Source organism: Epinephelus fuscoguttatus, linkage group LG24, assembly GCF_011397635.1.
Source record: "Epinephelus fuscoguttatus linkage group LG24, E.fuscoguttatus.final_Chr_v1".
NCBI classification, from domain to species: Eukaryota; Metazoa; Chordata; class Actinopteri; order Perciformes; family Serranidae; genus Epinephelus; species Epinephelus fuscoguttatus.
Window position 1 is genome coordinate 16,120,782 of NC_064775.1, and position 16,065 is coordinate 16,136,846.

General features: G+C 40.8%; 2 protein-coding genes across 4 annotated transcripts in view; one reads left to right on the forward strand and one right to left on the reverse strand.

Moving 5' to 3' along the window:
• LOC125884702 (neuronal membrane glycoprotein M6-b-like) overlaps positions 1-5,423 on the forward strand; it is a 62,265-nt gene extending 56,842 nt beyond the window's left edge. For both annotated transcript variants that reach the window (XM_049569815.1, XM_049569814.1), the window contains exon 7: positions 1,828-5,423. In XM_049569815.1, coding sequence (XP_049425772.1) covers positions 1,828-1,980 — 153 coding nt within the window. In that variant the 3' untranslated portion in view covers positions 1,981-5,423. The remainder of the gene's footprint in view (positions 1-1,827) is intronic.
• On the reverse strand, positions 4,709-12,800 carry LOC125884703 (ras-related protein Rab-9A-like). 2 transcript variants are annotated; one of them, XM_049569818.1, is made up of 3 exons: positions 12,664-12,800; positions 9,875-9,909; positions 4,709-9,228 (listed from the first exon to the last, which is right to left on the reverse strand). In XM_049569818.1, exon 3 carries the CDS (start codon positions 9,194-9,196, stop codon positions 8,591-8,593), a length of 606 nt encoding a protein of 201 aa, XP_049425775.1. In that variant the 5' UTR covers positions 9,197-9,228; positions 9,875-9,909; positions 12,664-12,800; the 3' UTR covers positions 4,709-8,590. The 2 variants fall into 2 exon arrangements, with proteins under 2 accessions (XP_049425775.1, XP_049425774.1); XM_049569817.1 differs by having other exon boundaries at positions 4,709-9,266.
• Positions 12,801-16,065: the final 3,265 nt, after the last annotated feature.

Here is a 16,065-nt window from a genome sequence, read left to right on the forward strand (position 1 = left end):
TGACACTTTCTCTTTGTTTCTGTGGACCAAATACGATGACTTCAGTCTTGTCTGAATTTAACTGGAGAAAGTTGTTTTGCATCCACACACTGACCTGTTGGATGCAGTGACAGAGTGAATCCACTGGTCCATATTCACCTGCTGTCAGTGAGACATAGATCTGAGTGTCGTCTGCATAATTGTGGTAGGACACATTATTACTTTGTATTAACTGGCCTAAAGGCAGCATGTAGAGATTGAACAGAAGGGGTCCCAGGATTGACCCTTGGGGCACCCCCACAGGTCAAGGCCATGTGGTCTGAGACACAGTTACCAATTTCAACAAAGTACTTCCTGTCTTCTAGATAGGACTTCAACCAATTTAGGGCAGTGCCAGAGATGCCCACCCAGTCCTCTAGTCTCTGTGAAAGGATCTCATGATCGACAGTGTCAAAAGCAGCACTCAGATCTAGCAGGACTAAAACTGAGACTTTGCATGCGTCAGTGTTCAAGTGGATGTCATTTGTCACCTTAATAAGAGCGGTCTCAGTGCTGTGATGGGGTCTAAAACCTGACTGGAAAACATCAAAGGAGTTGTTCTTTAGGAGAAAGTCGGTAAGCTGTTGGTAAACAACTTTCTCAAGGACTTTGCCTAAAAACGGCAGATTTGAAGTGGGCCGGTAGTTGTTCAGTACTGTGGCATCAAGACTGCTCTTCTTTAGGAGAGGCTTTATGACCGCAGTTTTCAAGGCCTTTGGGAATGTTCCAGATTGTAGTGACATGTTAACTATGTGAGTGAGTGGTGGTAACAAACTGCTCAGCATAGACTTTAGAAATCTAGTGGGTAACACATCGAGGCAGCATGTAGATGAACTCAGACTGGTGATGATCTCTTGGACAGTTTTGTCAGTTACAGGTGCAAAATGAGTCAGCTCTAAGTGTGTAGGAGGCTGCAGGGTTGTTATTGGTGTTGTGGAGACCCAGAGCAGCAGAAAATACATTATGTAAGTACATGTACATATGTACATTAATGTTGAAAAACAGCAATTTTTTTCCCATGAAAACATTTCCTTAGAATTCTGAGATAGTAATTGAGAAAAAACAGGGAAAATGTATTTTTGTTTCTCAAGTGAATGCATTAAGCATCCTTAGATATGGGCTCATATGTTCATCCTACCAGGTGATTTCACGACTACTACTTAGAGAAACCACCTGTTGTCTTTTGGCTGTAATTAAAACTTCTTGTGCCATTAAACATGTATTTGAACCATTTTTTGGGTAATTAGTGTCTCCATTTAAAAGCTCAGTTTACAGTGCACTAAAGAAAACTTGATTTTTGTACACACTTGTCCCAAGCACAAAGGAAACAGATGGGCTACTCACAGCTGCAAAACATAAAAACAAAGCTGATAGTGGTAAAACAGCTACAGAATTACATTTCTATAACACAAATTTTGCTTTCTTTCAAGCTGTGTCTAAATTCCACATCAATCAAGCTGAGATGTTTGCCAGTTAAACTTCATAAATAAAGCAAAATGGTTCTCCAAAAACTCGCTCACAGTTATTTTCTTTGTTTCTGAAGTATTTTTACTGCCATCCACCATTTCTCCTAATGTTTACCAGCTGTTAGCAGTTCTGTCATTTCCTTTGTGTGTTGCATCGTGGGAGAACAGTTCTCATCAACAATACAAACAAAAAGGTCAAGCATTTTTTAAGTATGCATACTGCTTTAGAGGATACTACAAACTCAAAACCTGCTTAAAATCAGTATGGAATTAGGACGCAGTCAAACTCCTCCACTGCACATTATTTAACGTACTTAAATGAAGGATCTCGGTTTCTCTTCAGATCCACTACCTGATGATTTTGGCGGCCAACTGGGCCTACCTGAAGAGCGCCGTCTCCACGCACGAGTACCAGGACATCAAGACCAAGGATGACCAGGATCTGGAGGCCGAGGCACGCTCCAAGGAGGGCCAGAACTCCTCCTCCTACTCATAAGGACAAGCGATCCTCTCCCGCCACCACCCATCTCCTCTCCACACCTCAACCCCCCACCCTGCAACACCCAGCGCCCACCCCTCCCTCCGTTAAAACAAACCACCTCGGTCATGTTTGATAGTCCCCCAACCTCCTGATTCTCCATCCTCTTCCCTTCCATGATGTTTCTTAAGAGTCGCGGGCTCACACCAGAAGGGAAGAGAATAGAGGATCAGGAGAAGCGGCAGGCCCAGACGGAGGCAGATGCTTCAGAACGGGAGAGCTCGCCCGCCGGGGTGGAGCTCAGGTACGGTACATCAGTTCAGAAGCGTCTCCTCCACCGTGCTTTTGGGCGGCGGCTCGTGAACGTGGCCCGGCTGTGATGGCCTCGCGCCCTGAGCCAGCACAGCCTCTCGACACACAGCTCCTAACAGCCTAAAAAAAACATTGTTCACTGTCTGCTTCAGCCACAGAGAAGCCAGGCAGCGACCAACTTCCTCCGTTTTTTGGTGTTTTATATGCATATATATATGAATATGAATATATTGTGCGAATGTGTACGAATGTTGTTGTTTTTTTTAATACTCTCTGAAAAGTATGCCAGGTCCTATTACGATCTTTCTTCTTCTTTATGTTTTTGCGCTCATAGGTTTTTTCTCCTTTGCTTTCTTCTCCATTTTAGACTTTTTATTGCTAATGCTCGATACGTTGTTGCACTATTACGAAAACTAAAAAATAAGGGAGAATGAGAATCCCTTAAAAACACAAAGCACCCCAGCCCCCCCTCTCTCATAGAAATACCTAAAAGACTCCAATCATGTGGTATCTCAAGGATTATTGTGCATTTACATGATCAGAGTTTATTTATCTGCCAAGGTATTAACCGTTTATTTAACACCAGAGGTGTAGCAAACTTTTACTAAAAGAATACTTTTGGTACATACGCTTATTAGCTTTCTTGTCAAGGGATAGATGAGAAGACTGAGATCAATCTCATGTCTGGATGTTGAATATGAAGTGAGAGCTAGCAGCCAGCTAGCCTACGTTAGCATAAAAAGATAAAAATCTGCTTACAAGCATATTTAACGCCTCGTTTCCAGTTTTGTTTTGTGTGTATTTATACATAAAGTATACAGAGTGCGCCCCCAGTGATGAATGCTAGGAAATGCATCTCTTTACAGATCAAAAGATGTGTGGATGTGTGTTAGCTAGCTAAACATGCCATCAATCTTTTCAATTAGAAAAAATGTCAGATTTTAATAACAACTAGATAGCAGACACTAAGATGGTACCTTGCCTGGTGCATACGCAAAAAAATGTGCGGTATGCAGCCCACTGAATATGCCCAGTAGTGTTTCTCCTACTGGCTCCGCCCACGAGTTCCCGCTTGGCTTTACACTGTGATGATGTCACAGATTTTAAAATCGCTACTCGACAAGAGGAAAGTTTTACAAATATTAAAACTGATGGCTTAAAAATTCAGAATAGAAAGACCTTGTTCACAGTTTGCAAGCAATTTTACAGACGTCTCTTTTAGAATGTGGGTCTACGGGGAAAATGCTTATTGTGCTGCAGGGGAATTTTTTCACTGCAATACCAGGAATGGCCACTGGGAAAAATTTGCTACAAGGCTGAGAAGCTTTTTAATGTACCAATGTTAGCGAGCTAGAGCGAGACATGCCGTTGAACTTATTCCTTAGAAAAACATGTATATATAGAGCTGTATTAACGGTGGTTCTTCAATCTGTTAGCTAATTTGTTTTCTGCTTACTTCCTGTGGCACAGTGCATATGGTGTGTCTGAAATCAGCCGCAAAAGTTCAGTTTTTTCAACATACTTTAGGCAGATTCTGGGCCACAAAAAAAAGGAAGGAGGAGTTTCGCAAATAACAGAGGTGATGGAGGTTGTCGCGCATATGTACCCCATGCTATGTAAAATGAGGCATAAAGCTCACTAATTAACATGGTATATCTCATTTCTTTAATTCACACAAAGCTAGCATTAGCTTGGTATTTCCCGTCCAAACATGACAGTGGTATCAATCTTCTCATCTAACTCTCGTCAAGAAAGCAACAGGGTATTACGATTAATTTTTGCTACACTCATCACCAGCGGCAGCAGAAATCAAAGAAAAATCTGTCTGGGTCTTTTAACACAAGAAAGACACACACCTCAGGTATCAAACCAAATCAGATTTCAGCCAGTTGTGTTCTTTTCCAAAGCTTCACCATCTAAACACTAACCCTCGCTGGATTGGTACGCTGTCCTGTGTGAATTCTACAGTAAAAACTGGTTCTGTCATTTTCTAAAATCCCTCCTTTTTGTGAATGAAGTCCACCTGTAAATAGCTGAATCACCCTAAAAGATCTCGATTTACACTTCTCCCAAACCGTGGAGAACACAGTCAGTGTTTTGCCATGCTCTTCTATTATTTTTTTCCACAGATATATGTAAATGTACCCTTTGAGATATGTGTTTAGCACTCAAATACTAGTTCTGCATTTGATATAATAATTGTAATGTAACATCTTAAATGATATGTCGTGAGAGGGATACAGTGCTGTATGATATGATGGATTGAGGTGCTTGTGACGTATACATTTTAAAATGAGACAAAAAAAATGGAAATTGATTTTTAATGTTTTATCAGTTTTAGGCAGCTGAGTTCTTCTTGTGATTCGGTAATAATGATTTTATGGAACTTGTTTGTGCTTTTTTTTTTTTCACCAAATGACTCGTCAACATGTGAGTTGACAAAAAAAGTCACTTTTTCTTTTTTTTTTTAAATTTTATTTTGAACGTCATGCCTCTCACATGAGCCACAGAGACTGTTTTGGATGTTTACACTCTGAATAAAAACAAGTCAGGAATTTTCATACATTAATTTTATAATCAGATATTGTTTAATAATCATGAACTATATTCTATATCGATCATCACTGGTTAGTTTACCCTAAAAAAAAGAAAAAAAAAAGACAAATATTTGAACTTTGATGAGATGAAGCATGTCAGTATCGTCCATGTGTGCAGCTGTCTATTCTGTATAAAAAAGGACTATATTGCCATGTGTGTTATGTTTGATAAATATACGTGCTTTGCCACCAGGTTGATGTAAAGGCAAACTTCAATTTCCTATAAGACGATGCGTGTCAGGGTGTTGTTGTTTCCTCGTTATTTGCATGAAGGAGACATGACTGTGTCTTTGCAGTTTTTCAGGTGATGTGTAGTCAATTGTACTGACAACTATGGTAGGCGGTGTTTGCCCCCCTCCTCCACACTCCCCTTCCCTCCCTCTCCACCCACTCTTTTCTAAAGAAAACTCCATTGTACTTTGATGGCATTGTAGTCCCTGTAGGTGTTTCATTATGGTTTTATTTTTTAAGTTGGAAATAGTTCTATGACTCCTATATAGTGATGATTTTTGTAACCTTCTCTAGTAAAACCGATATTTTTTATTATCGTGACACCGTTGTCTACTGTCTCGTTCTTGTGTTTGGGTTTTTTTTCTCTTTTAATAGTAACAAGTCTGTATTTAAGGCATTGCCGCAAAGCTGGATTATTATTTCCATACATGATCCATTCTAAAAACAGGTTGCCGAGGTTGACGTCTCTAAGTTGCTTTTCTTTCGCTCAACCAACAATCCAAAAAACATATATATTTATTAAAATGCAACACAGAGCAGCAATATAGCACCCCAGGGATGACATTTTTCTGTAGGCTGACGTGGAAGTTAGCTTCACAGTGGTTCCCTCATCAAAAAGCCTATCAGATTTTTCCATTGAATTTATTATTGAAGAAAATAAGCTGTGATACTCACGTTTTGTTCAGCGAGATAATCTTCACAAATAAACACCACTTTTATAATAATTGAAGCCTAAAGGCAAACGCTAGAAGTAAAAAGCTAATGTTCGGCGATGAACAGACGTCATCACCATAACAAGGCTGTAAAGCTGTGTTCAGCGTGATGTCATTCTGTAGTCCAATTTAGCCACTTGTTAGCGCCTGCCTTTTTTAAGACGCACAGAGGTTTCAAAGTTCACAAGTGGGGTATTTTCTGATGTATTTTATGCTGTGGAACAAAACGTGAAAGTCTCTTCAGCTTGTGTTAACCACAGACCTTATTTCAGGCATCTAACCAAAAACCCATTCAAAAAAACCCACAGACTGTGAGTGGGAAAATGCTAACTCATTTCACGGTTTTTAGAGACTCATTCCTGGGGCACTCTATTCCTTGCATGCAGAAGAAAAATTAACATCAACTATAAAGAGAATGACCGTTTGTATATCAATTATTTACCACGTTACATTGAATTCGTCAAGAAAGCTTGGTTTTTCTCGAACGCCTCCACGGTGAAGGAGGAATCTAAAGCGGAGCAAAACTAGATCACACAACTCATGCAGTGTAATCCAAGTCTGATTTATCTGAACGTGCTGCGTACTTCCCAAACAGACACTTCTTTCCAACACAGGACTGAACTCAAAGAGAAACGTATCTGTGCTCTCTTCAAAGCCAGACTCCACTGACAAAAACAGTTATTTTACCTTGCTGAACACTGGAGCTGCTGGTCTACTGCTGCTTCTATTAGTTTGTTTGTGTTATGGTGTGACTTTGGTGAATCCATACTAACCCATAAAACACCAAAGTCATACCATAACACAAGTCAGGATTGAGGCAGTGGTAGATGAGCAGCTCAGCTTCAAGCAAGATAAAATTACTTTTCTTTTCTCAATGGAGTCTGGCTTTGAAGGGACTATAGACACGTTTGGGCTGTCTGTTTGGGAAGTACTGAGCATATGACTGGATAAGTAACACTTGGATTATACTGCATAAGTTGTGTGTTTTGCTGTTGTTACACATTGTCATTTTACTCTAAAAATAAAATAATTGACAAAATATTTTAATTGCAACACTAGTAATTTAAAAAAAAAAAAAAACTAGAAAAATCTTACATTTCTGAGGTTGGAAGCTTGTGTGAGCTGTAATCAAGGAATAACTCTTGCAGCAGGGGAAGCCAATTGACTTGGATGCTGCCTCCTGTGTCAACACAATAGAGCAAGACACCCACACAGGTGATATCACTTATGTTCCCTAATTAGAGCTCTGCTCAGAGGTGTGGGGGCAGACTGCATGTGACTCACATTCCCGATCTATTTGGTTGGAAACAAAAGATCATTTTTTATTTAAAGTGCAATTTGCCGAGCCCACGTTATTCCCAGAAAAGCTCTGCCCAACTTTAAACTGACCAGTAAGTGAAAACACCTGTGTGTCACTGTGTCTGTAGCTCATGGGCTGGTAGCTGATAACTGACACGTGGGTGCCACCTTGTGGACAATCAGGGTGCTGCGCTTCAAATTTAAAAAATGTAATAACACACAAGAGGCTGATTTTTCTCTGCTGCTGGCTACTGTTTTATTTCAAATGTAAAAAATATGGTGGGAGTCATTTGAGTCTTACAACAAAAGTTTCAGGTTCAGCAGCGTGCTCAGCTCTTCATCGTGAGAGGAGGGGCTAATAATTGTAGCAACAACTACGAGACACACTAAATTCCATTATGGCATCACTGGTGTAACCAAAAGTCATGATCATTTTAATCAGCAACGTTTGTAAGATCTTTTTGGCACTATCATCCCAACAGAACAGAAAGGATCTTTTATCTGGACTTTTTTAACTATTAAATGTAGTTGATCATGTGATTAACTCTATAAAATCAGCACCAAAGTAATCTCATTAGTTATTTACCAGAAAGACAGTGGTTTCGACCTTCAATTTGATTCGTCATGTACACTTTCAAGGGTCATGATATTGTTGTAGAAGTTAGGGAAATTAGTATTTTGTGTTTCTAAATGCATTATAACTTCAAATATGACATGTTTTATGCAAACAATAATGAGAACTACAACACTTAAGACACCGATAACTTAAATTGAGTTTCTAAGGGTGTCAGCAGGTTGCAGTCCTGCCTTATGGTAGGTTAACTGGGTTGATTAAGGAAAATCAGTACTAAATCACAATGATTTAGCTGAAAAGGTGGTTGTATCTGCTTCTCGGGGCAGAAATAACCTCAGAACTTCTCTTTTTGTGGTCTCACACTCGTAGCCACAGCTTCAACAGTGACGCCAAATCTGCTTTTTAACCTTTGGCAGTTTTATGTTTAGAGAACTGTTCAGAGGTGACATAATTTAGCTTTTACCACAGGAACCCAAGACACAGTCACTCCCTAAAGGCCTTTAAATTTCAGGTATCAGCTAGTTACAATGACCTCTAACACAACTGAGGTTCATCACTGACCACAAATACATCTATAAACGTGTATCAGAAATATTCTATTAACTAATCATTAATAGTTGGTTTAAATTATTAATCACATTCCTGAAAAGGCCCAGTCTGGATCAGAGTTGGGAGATGGTGGGTTTTGGGTCCCTTCTGTGCTGAAAATGCGGAATATTAGCACTAAATATTGTCATTTTAGTCTAAAAAAATATCACAAATGTGGATCCTGCTCACAGGTTCATCTGAGGCCATCACATACAGTGGCTAAACACAAGTTCCTCTTTCCACAGAGTCACAAACCACACTTATTGTCTGTGGCGACTGCAGGAGCATCACATGAGCCGCGAGTCACCTTCAGCTCAGCAGCAGGTGGGGTCAGGGTTACTCTTCTTCTGCAGGTCCACTGTGTTGGTGTGGATAAGGTGGTCAGCTCTGTCGTCCAGCGCCAGAATGCGTCGTACCGCCTCCTCAAAGGCCGACGCTACATTTGTAGCATCCTTGGCGCTTGTCTCAAAGTACGGGTGGCCGCCGTTCTCTCGGCACCACTGCCGGGCATCCTCCCCTGACACCTGCCGCTCGGGCACATCCAGTTTGTTGCCCAGCACCACGAAGGGGAAGTTGTCAGGGTCCTTGACATCAGCGTAATAAGCAAACTCCTTCTTCCAGTTGATGAGGTTGCTGAAGCTTTGTCCGTCATCAACACTAAAGGTGAGCAGGCAGCAGTCGGAGCCACGATAGAAAGGTGTGCGGAGGCTGCGGAAACGCTCCTGACCCGCCGTGTCCCAGATCTGCAGGGTGACGTGGTGGCCGTCCACCTCCAGCTCTTTGTTGAGGAACTCCACGCCTATGGTGTGGAAGAGGTGCGAGTCAAACTTGTTGGTGACGTAGCGGTTCATGAGCGATGATTTCCCGACACCACCGTCACCCAGAAGGATCACCTTCAGGAGGGCGGACTTGGACATCATGACTGCAGAGGGCCAAGTTTGGTCTCACTAGTCTGTTCGGAGACACCAACAAGAGAGGAAGTGGTTCCACCTGAGGAGCACAAAAACTATTTTTTCCCCTTTTATAGACCAAACAATTTATTCATGGGAAAAATAATCAACAGACTATTCAATAATGAAAATAATATTTAGTTGCAGCCATAGTCACATTTAACAAGAAACTACCACAGATAACTTTAAGAGAAACTTTGGTATTTTTCAACTCTATTTTCTCATGTTTTTTGTGTCTAAGTGAGGTTAAGGGTAAGGTTTTCCTTCAGGAAAGACTTTTATTGATTTCTACCTTTGGCCTCACAGATAGAGCCGTGCTTCAGATAAGAACAAACTGCTTCTCAATCAGCTTTCACTTAATCACAAACTGCCTGTAATGAAGCCAAACTTACTGTTTACATTTTCCCTCACGCTCAGACTGTGAGGAGAACTGATTAAAGTCAGTCGACTATCTAATCCTATTAAAACAGCCACATCCCACTCATTACACTACACCACTTATGAACTTCCTACACTGTATTAGTATGTTCAGTATGAAATGATCCGCGCTGAGCATCACATGGACACTGATCACAGGACCAGTGAATCGTCCACAAGTCACAACAACAGAAAAAAAAAAAAAAAAAAGAAAAAGAATTCAAAACTCACCCTTACATCAGCACACAGATCATTTTGTCACCAATCTGTAAAAGAGAGACAGAGAGAACGTATCTTTACAAATCACCACGTGGCCAAAGGAGTTCACCCACTCTCAGGCTCAGCTGCAAACAGAAGTGACTAATGAGGATATATGCAGCAGAAATTTAATCACGTACCACACACTTGTATGCTTAACATACCAGTTTAAGCTAAATGGCAGTCATTCCTCCCACATACCAGAGGAAATCTGCGAGATTAAAGTGGGAAGTCTCACAGAGAGCAGGTTTAAATGGGAGCGAGGGGGAGAACACCTCGTCCATCACAGTTAAGATGGAGCACTGATCCATCACTGACTGTCACAGTATCAACAAGTGTGTCTGGGGACATGCCTGGATAACAAATAACAAGTCTAAAGCAACCAGTGTGCAGACAAACTGCCTTTAAAGGAATATTCCACCAATAATCTATCTAATGAGTATAATAAACCCTAGAAACGTAGCTGTAATTAAATGATTTTATGTGATTTAATTTCCTACAGCTAGGGATGGGTTTAAAAAATTAGGTAGCCAGTACCATTGTAGTGATAACAATACCAATATATTGAGTACTTAATCGATACCCATAATGTGAATGGAATAACGGGTAGTATAGCCATCCATTCAAACGACTCTTCCACACCACACACAGTATGGGTTGTAGCTGCTGCAGGAGTGTGAGCTTTACGCCAGGGACAATCGTGAGATTCTGCTTGGCTGCACACACAGCGAAAAGGCTACCTGTTAGCATCACACGGCTATGGTTACCTAACACAATGGGTTGCGGGTCCAAAAGTGGGTCATGGGTCCATTCTGAATTTCCGGCACAGAGCTTTTATTTTGAAGTACCGTTTTCTGCTGTAGAGTAAGTGACTACTTGACAGACAGCTCAACGATATGGCCCGACGCAAGTATGACACTGAATATATTAAACTGTTTAAACTTTGAACTAATGACTAAGGAGAAATCTGGATCCCGTGGCTGGACCAGTTGGGAACCACTGACCTAACACTGCTATGTTAGCTCGTGCTAGCCAGGCAGAGGTTGAGCTGACCTTTCGCCGGGAGAAGACCAGCTCTGGAGACAGCAGAAACAGAAAGCTTGCCAATCTGGCAGGGGGTCGGGACGGCCCCCTGGCACAAAAAGGATCAAATGCAGGTATCATCTGAGACATTCTGATAGTACTTGGTACTAAGTTTTTTGTTGGCCTACCTACGGCTCAAGAAGATGTCTTCAAATGTCTTTTTTTGTTGAACCAACAGTCCAAGACCTAAAGATAGTCAGTTAACTATACAACAAAGATGAGCATGTAATCATCACATTTGAGAGGCTGGCACCAACAAACATTTGGCACCTTTGTTTGAGAAAAAACTATGGGACTTCCACACTTTCTCATTGACAACATATCAAAACTTTTACCTGACTTTTCAAGGACACATGACAGAATTTCACTTTGCTGTGTCTGTGGCACTTGCAGAGTCTCACTTCCCATAACAAACAAGGTTGTGAAATGTCATGACTTATCCAGGTTTTTTTCATAACTTTGGGAACCCTGTAACTAAAATGAGAGTACAAGCAAGAGCAATATGTACTCTTATTGTCTCAGCATCCAGCAGGAGTGCACAGCCAATTAGGACAAACTGGCCAAATCCCCTGCTTGTTAGTTTAAATACATGAATGAAGCGAGGAGGGCCACGCTGTCACATGAACAGACAGCCATACGCATGCTCAGCCCAGGGACCAAATCTGAGTAAATGATGTCTTTGTCCTGGGACCTTTTAACACAGTCTGCAGCGCTGCTTCTGTCCTGTCATCTGGGGGAATATTAATGTTTTATTAAAAGGCAGCAGAGGCAGGAATGAATGGAGACACAGTCACACACACACACGCACACAGGTCATGTGCCTCATGTGCTGCTATTTAAATAGAAGGCTGTTCTTTTTTAAGTTATGAATATTTCCTCCAAACAATCACATGATTTAATTGTATTTCCATTCATGTTTGAGAGACAGTATGCTAAATCAGCAGGGTGATCATCTGCACATTCAGAGACATGACAGGAGGAGCCAATAACATGTTTACTATTACTATGACTGCTGTCAGAAAACACTTTTACAGGACACAGTTAACTTTGCAAACTTTCATTAATAACTACAGATCATGTCAGCAGATTTAAAAAGTATTACATAATAATTAGTCTTGTCTGCTGAGCAGTATTACAATATTTACGGTTTCCAGCTATCAAACCTTCATTAGATCCATTATCGAACACACAGTCTTGCCCTGCCGAAGTTAATGTTTTTGCCAGTTATTCTTCTTTAACATCACTTTACTGTCTTTCGCCACTTTTAATAAAATATTAAGATGAATTGAAGAGCACGATATGATAGTTGAAGTCAAAACGTAACCGTTAACCGTTGCTCAAGTTACTCGTTAACCGGTGCCATTCAAATTAGCTAGCTTAAATCAACTTATAAAAAGAGGTGTTCATCACCCTAAAACTAGCACACACTTTCATTAGCGTGGCTGAATATTGAATATGGCTTACTGTTTAGTCGTCGTCAATATTTAATACAAATTATGCAAAAGAAGCAAAACAAATGAAGCTTTGTCCGATAATGGAAGCTTTACCGTAAACTATAGCTGTCCGATAATGGGTGCGCTAACAGTTGCACGCGCGTGACTTCACTGACCGGTTAAAACCACACAAAGTGGCCATTTTAGACACTCACATTTGAAGTTCTGCAATCTTAACAACTGTACCTGTTAGTGTGGTGGTCACAGCCCAGCTGCTGCGGTTAAACTTCCCTCGTACATCCCGGCAGAGTGCTGCTGTCAGCCGGTGACACGACGCTCCGGTGTCACCCCCGCTGCTCTCTGGCCCCGCAGCCGCTGATGACGCTCACATGACCGGGGAGTCACGCCTCCTCATCATGCGCTCTGCTGGATGTCAGCGCGTCCACCTTTTAATGTGCTTTAATATCCTTCTCTGTTCCACTGCACATGTGAAATCGGTTTTCTAAAACATACCCATCTTTAAACATAGAAAATACCTGACCTATATTAAAGGTCAGTGGGTTAAAGCAATGGTTAGGAACCTTCAGAAGGTCCCTAAATTAATGAAGGGTCACAAGATAACTCAAGTTATAAGAAGGAAATGTCTCTTTATAGTCATTTTGTGGCCTTTTTTGGTTGTTTTCCCTCTTTTTTGTAGTTACTAAGTGTCTCTTTGTAATCGTTTTGTGTTTTTTTAGTCCTTTTGTGTCTCTTTGAGGAAATTCTGTGGCTTTTTTTTATCAGTTTGTGGCTCTTTGAAGTAATTTTGTGTCTTTTTTAGTCAATTTATGTCTCTTTGAGGTAATTTTGTGGGGGTTTTTTTGTATTTACTTTGTGTCTTTTGCAGATGTTTTATGTCTCTGTAGTCATTTTGTGTCTCTTTTTGGTTGTTTTGCCCCATTTGTGGTTATTTTATGTCTTTGTCATCGTTTTGTGTCTCTTTGATGCATTTTTGTGTCGTGGGGTGATTTTGTCTTTGTTTTGTAGTTTCTTAGTGTCTCTTTGTGGTTATTTTTATCCCTTTTGCTCATGCTGTGTCTTTGTAGTCATTTTGTTTCTTTTTGAGGCAATTTTGTCTCTCTTTTGTAGTTACTCACTGTCTCTTTATAGCCGTTTTGTGTCTCTGTGTGGTTATTTCATGTCTTTTTTGGTTGCCCTGCCCCTGTTGTGTCGTTAATTTTGTGCCACTTTGTCGTTGTTTTGTGTCTCTGGGATAATTTTGTTTCTTTTTTGGTAATTTGGTGTCTCTTTGAGGTCATTTTGTGTAATTTTTGTAGCTACTATGTGTCTCTGTAGTTGCTTTGTGTCTCTCTGAGGTCGTTCTGTATCTTTGGGGCAATTTTGTCTCTTTTTTTTTAGTTATTTAGTGTCTCTTTGTAGTTGTTCTGTGTCTCTGATGCAGCTTTGTGGCGTTTTTGGTCACCGCCTGTCTCTTTGATGTAATTTTGAGGCAATTTGTGGTGATTTTGTGTTTTTTTCCAGGTAATTTGGGTCCTTTTAGATATTTTGTGTGTCCTTTAGGTCATTTTGTGTCTCTTTAAGACAATTTTGTCACTTTTTTGTAGTTAGTCCCTCTTTGTGGTTGATTTATGTCTCTTAGATGCCATTTTTGGCTTTTTTGGTCATTTAGTGTCTCTTTAATGTCACTTTGTGTCATTTTTGGTTGTTTTGTAGTTGTTTTGCATCTCACTGCAGTTGATTTGCATCTTCATGTGGTGTTTTTGAGTCTCTTCCTGGTCAGCATGTGTTAATTTGAATGATATTTTGCAGGTGAAGGCCAGGGGGCCCTGTACCTGTACCCAGTAGGCCCATTTAGTAAACCATCCATGCTTACTATACATAACAGTAACCCTCGTGCATTATCATTGCCCCTGCAAAGCATAAATTAGCAAAGACAATCTGAATTTATGCATATCTGCAGGTTTGCAAGCCTCTTACAGTCGGAGCCCAAAACTTCTTATCTGTGTCCGCAGTGTGTTTTGTCTGTTTGTATCTGCGTGCATGTGGAAGGCAGAGAAAATATAAATGGCTACACAGCAGTGATTTCACAGGCCACCATGACTGAGAGGGTGGAATCCGTCTCCCAACACTACGCTCAAAAGATAGGGAGCATCTGAGAGGAGACACAACAGAGAGAAAAGCCACAGCACTGAGATACCAAGCAGCCACACTCCTACTGTATCTGCCAGACAAGATATTGCAGCTCTAAATCTGATGAGAACCATGACAAGGGGATTTTATCTTTGGACATCCCTGAACTGTCCTTTTAAAGCCAACTGAGCCTGCTGCAAGGAAACAGAAGTTGTGTTGAGCTAGGAAATGCATGCCTCACTTAATTTCAGGTCAGAAATTGAAAGGTTTTATTTAAAAAATGAAAGACTCTTCAGCCTGCGCAGGAAAGACCCATCAGTATGATGTCATGATGACTTGTAATCAAGTCACTGTGCCACGTCGGCTGAGTGAAGGACCATGGGATATCCACCCTTGAGGCTGCTCAGGAGGGCAGATTACTGACTCACATGCTCACCGTTTTCTAAGGTCACATGTCTCATCCGCTGCAGCTCCAAGTGAATGGGATATTACAGGGAGCCGGGGGCATGTTTTCTTCCTCTGTGAAAGGAATTTAAGCATTCATACCAAGTGTGACTTACAATAAATAAGTGCAGCACTTTCTTCCTCGACATCAACAAAATCAGGCAGTAATGAGGTTATAGTTCAAGACTGCAGTGGCTTTACATTATTCCTCTGACCACAAAAAGTCCATGGAAGACAGAGGAGCCAGGGAAAGCAGTTAAATGAGCTACTGTAAGTATAGATTAACTGCAGGAGACAGGAAATGATTCAGCAGGAGGAAGATGATGAGATCTACTTCTCTAAAAATTGCGGTTTCTGTCTGCAGCTGCAACAGGCAGTGACTCTGCTTTTTCAGCCCATAGTAGAGATGTAAGCGCACAGTTTGGCCATTTAGGTATGGATTTACTGGTGAATCCACACGCAAAAAACAAGGATACATCCTTAAAGAATGTCTTGTTCAAACCACAAGTCTGCGCTCCATCCCGCAAGAATGCTTCTGTCCTTTGTTTCCACTCTGCATTCCTCTGACCATTCTTCCTGTTTCAGTGTTTAACAAAATTCTTGAAGCATTTAATGGGCTGCAGGAAAATTCTCATTTTGTTGTTTTCGCATTCACCATTAAAAACACATATCAGCACTTACGGGTTCAAATCTTGCATCTTTTGACCACAATTTTAAATCTTTCCATCTTTTGAACAGTGTCTCAGTCTACACAGAATCATGAAATCTTTTGACTGAGGTGAAAACAGGAAAACCACTAACATGAGTGCGGTTTCAGTCGATGTGGTAAAATCAGCAGCACTGACAGTTTGTGTCATTTTACTAAGTCAAAATGCTAAAAACCTTTTGATATCAGCTCCTCAAAGTGAATTTGTGATGCATTTATTGATAGTAAACTGAATACTTTTGGGAATGTTTGACAATTTTCTTACCCTTTACACCCACTAAAGCCATCATCTGTAACACTGAAGCATTCTTGTGCAAACAAGAATAAGAGACCCACTTCTCCTCTCCCAAAGAAGTCAGACTGTCCTT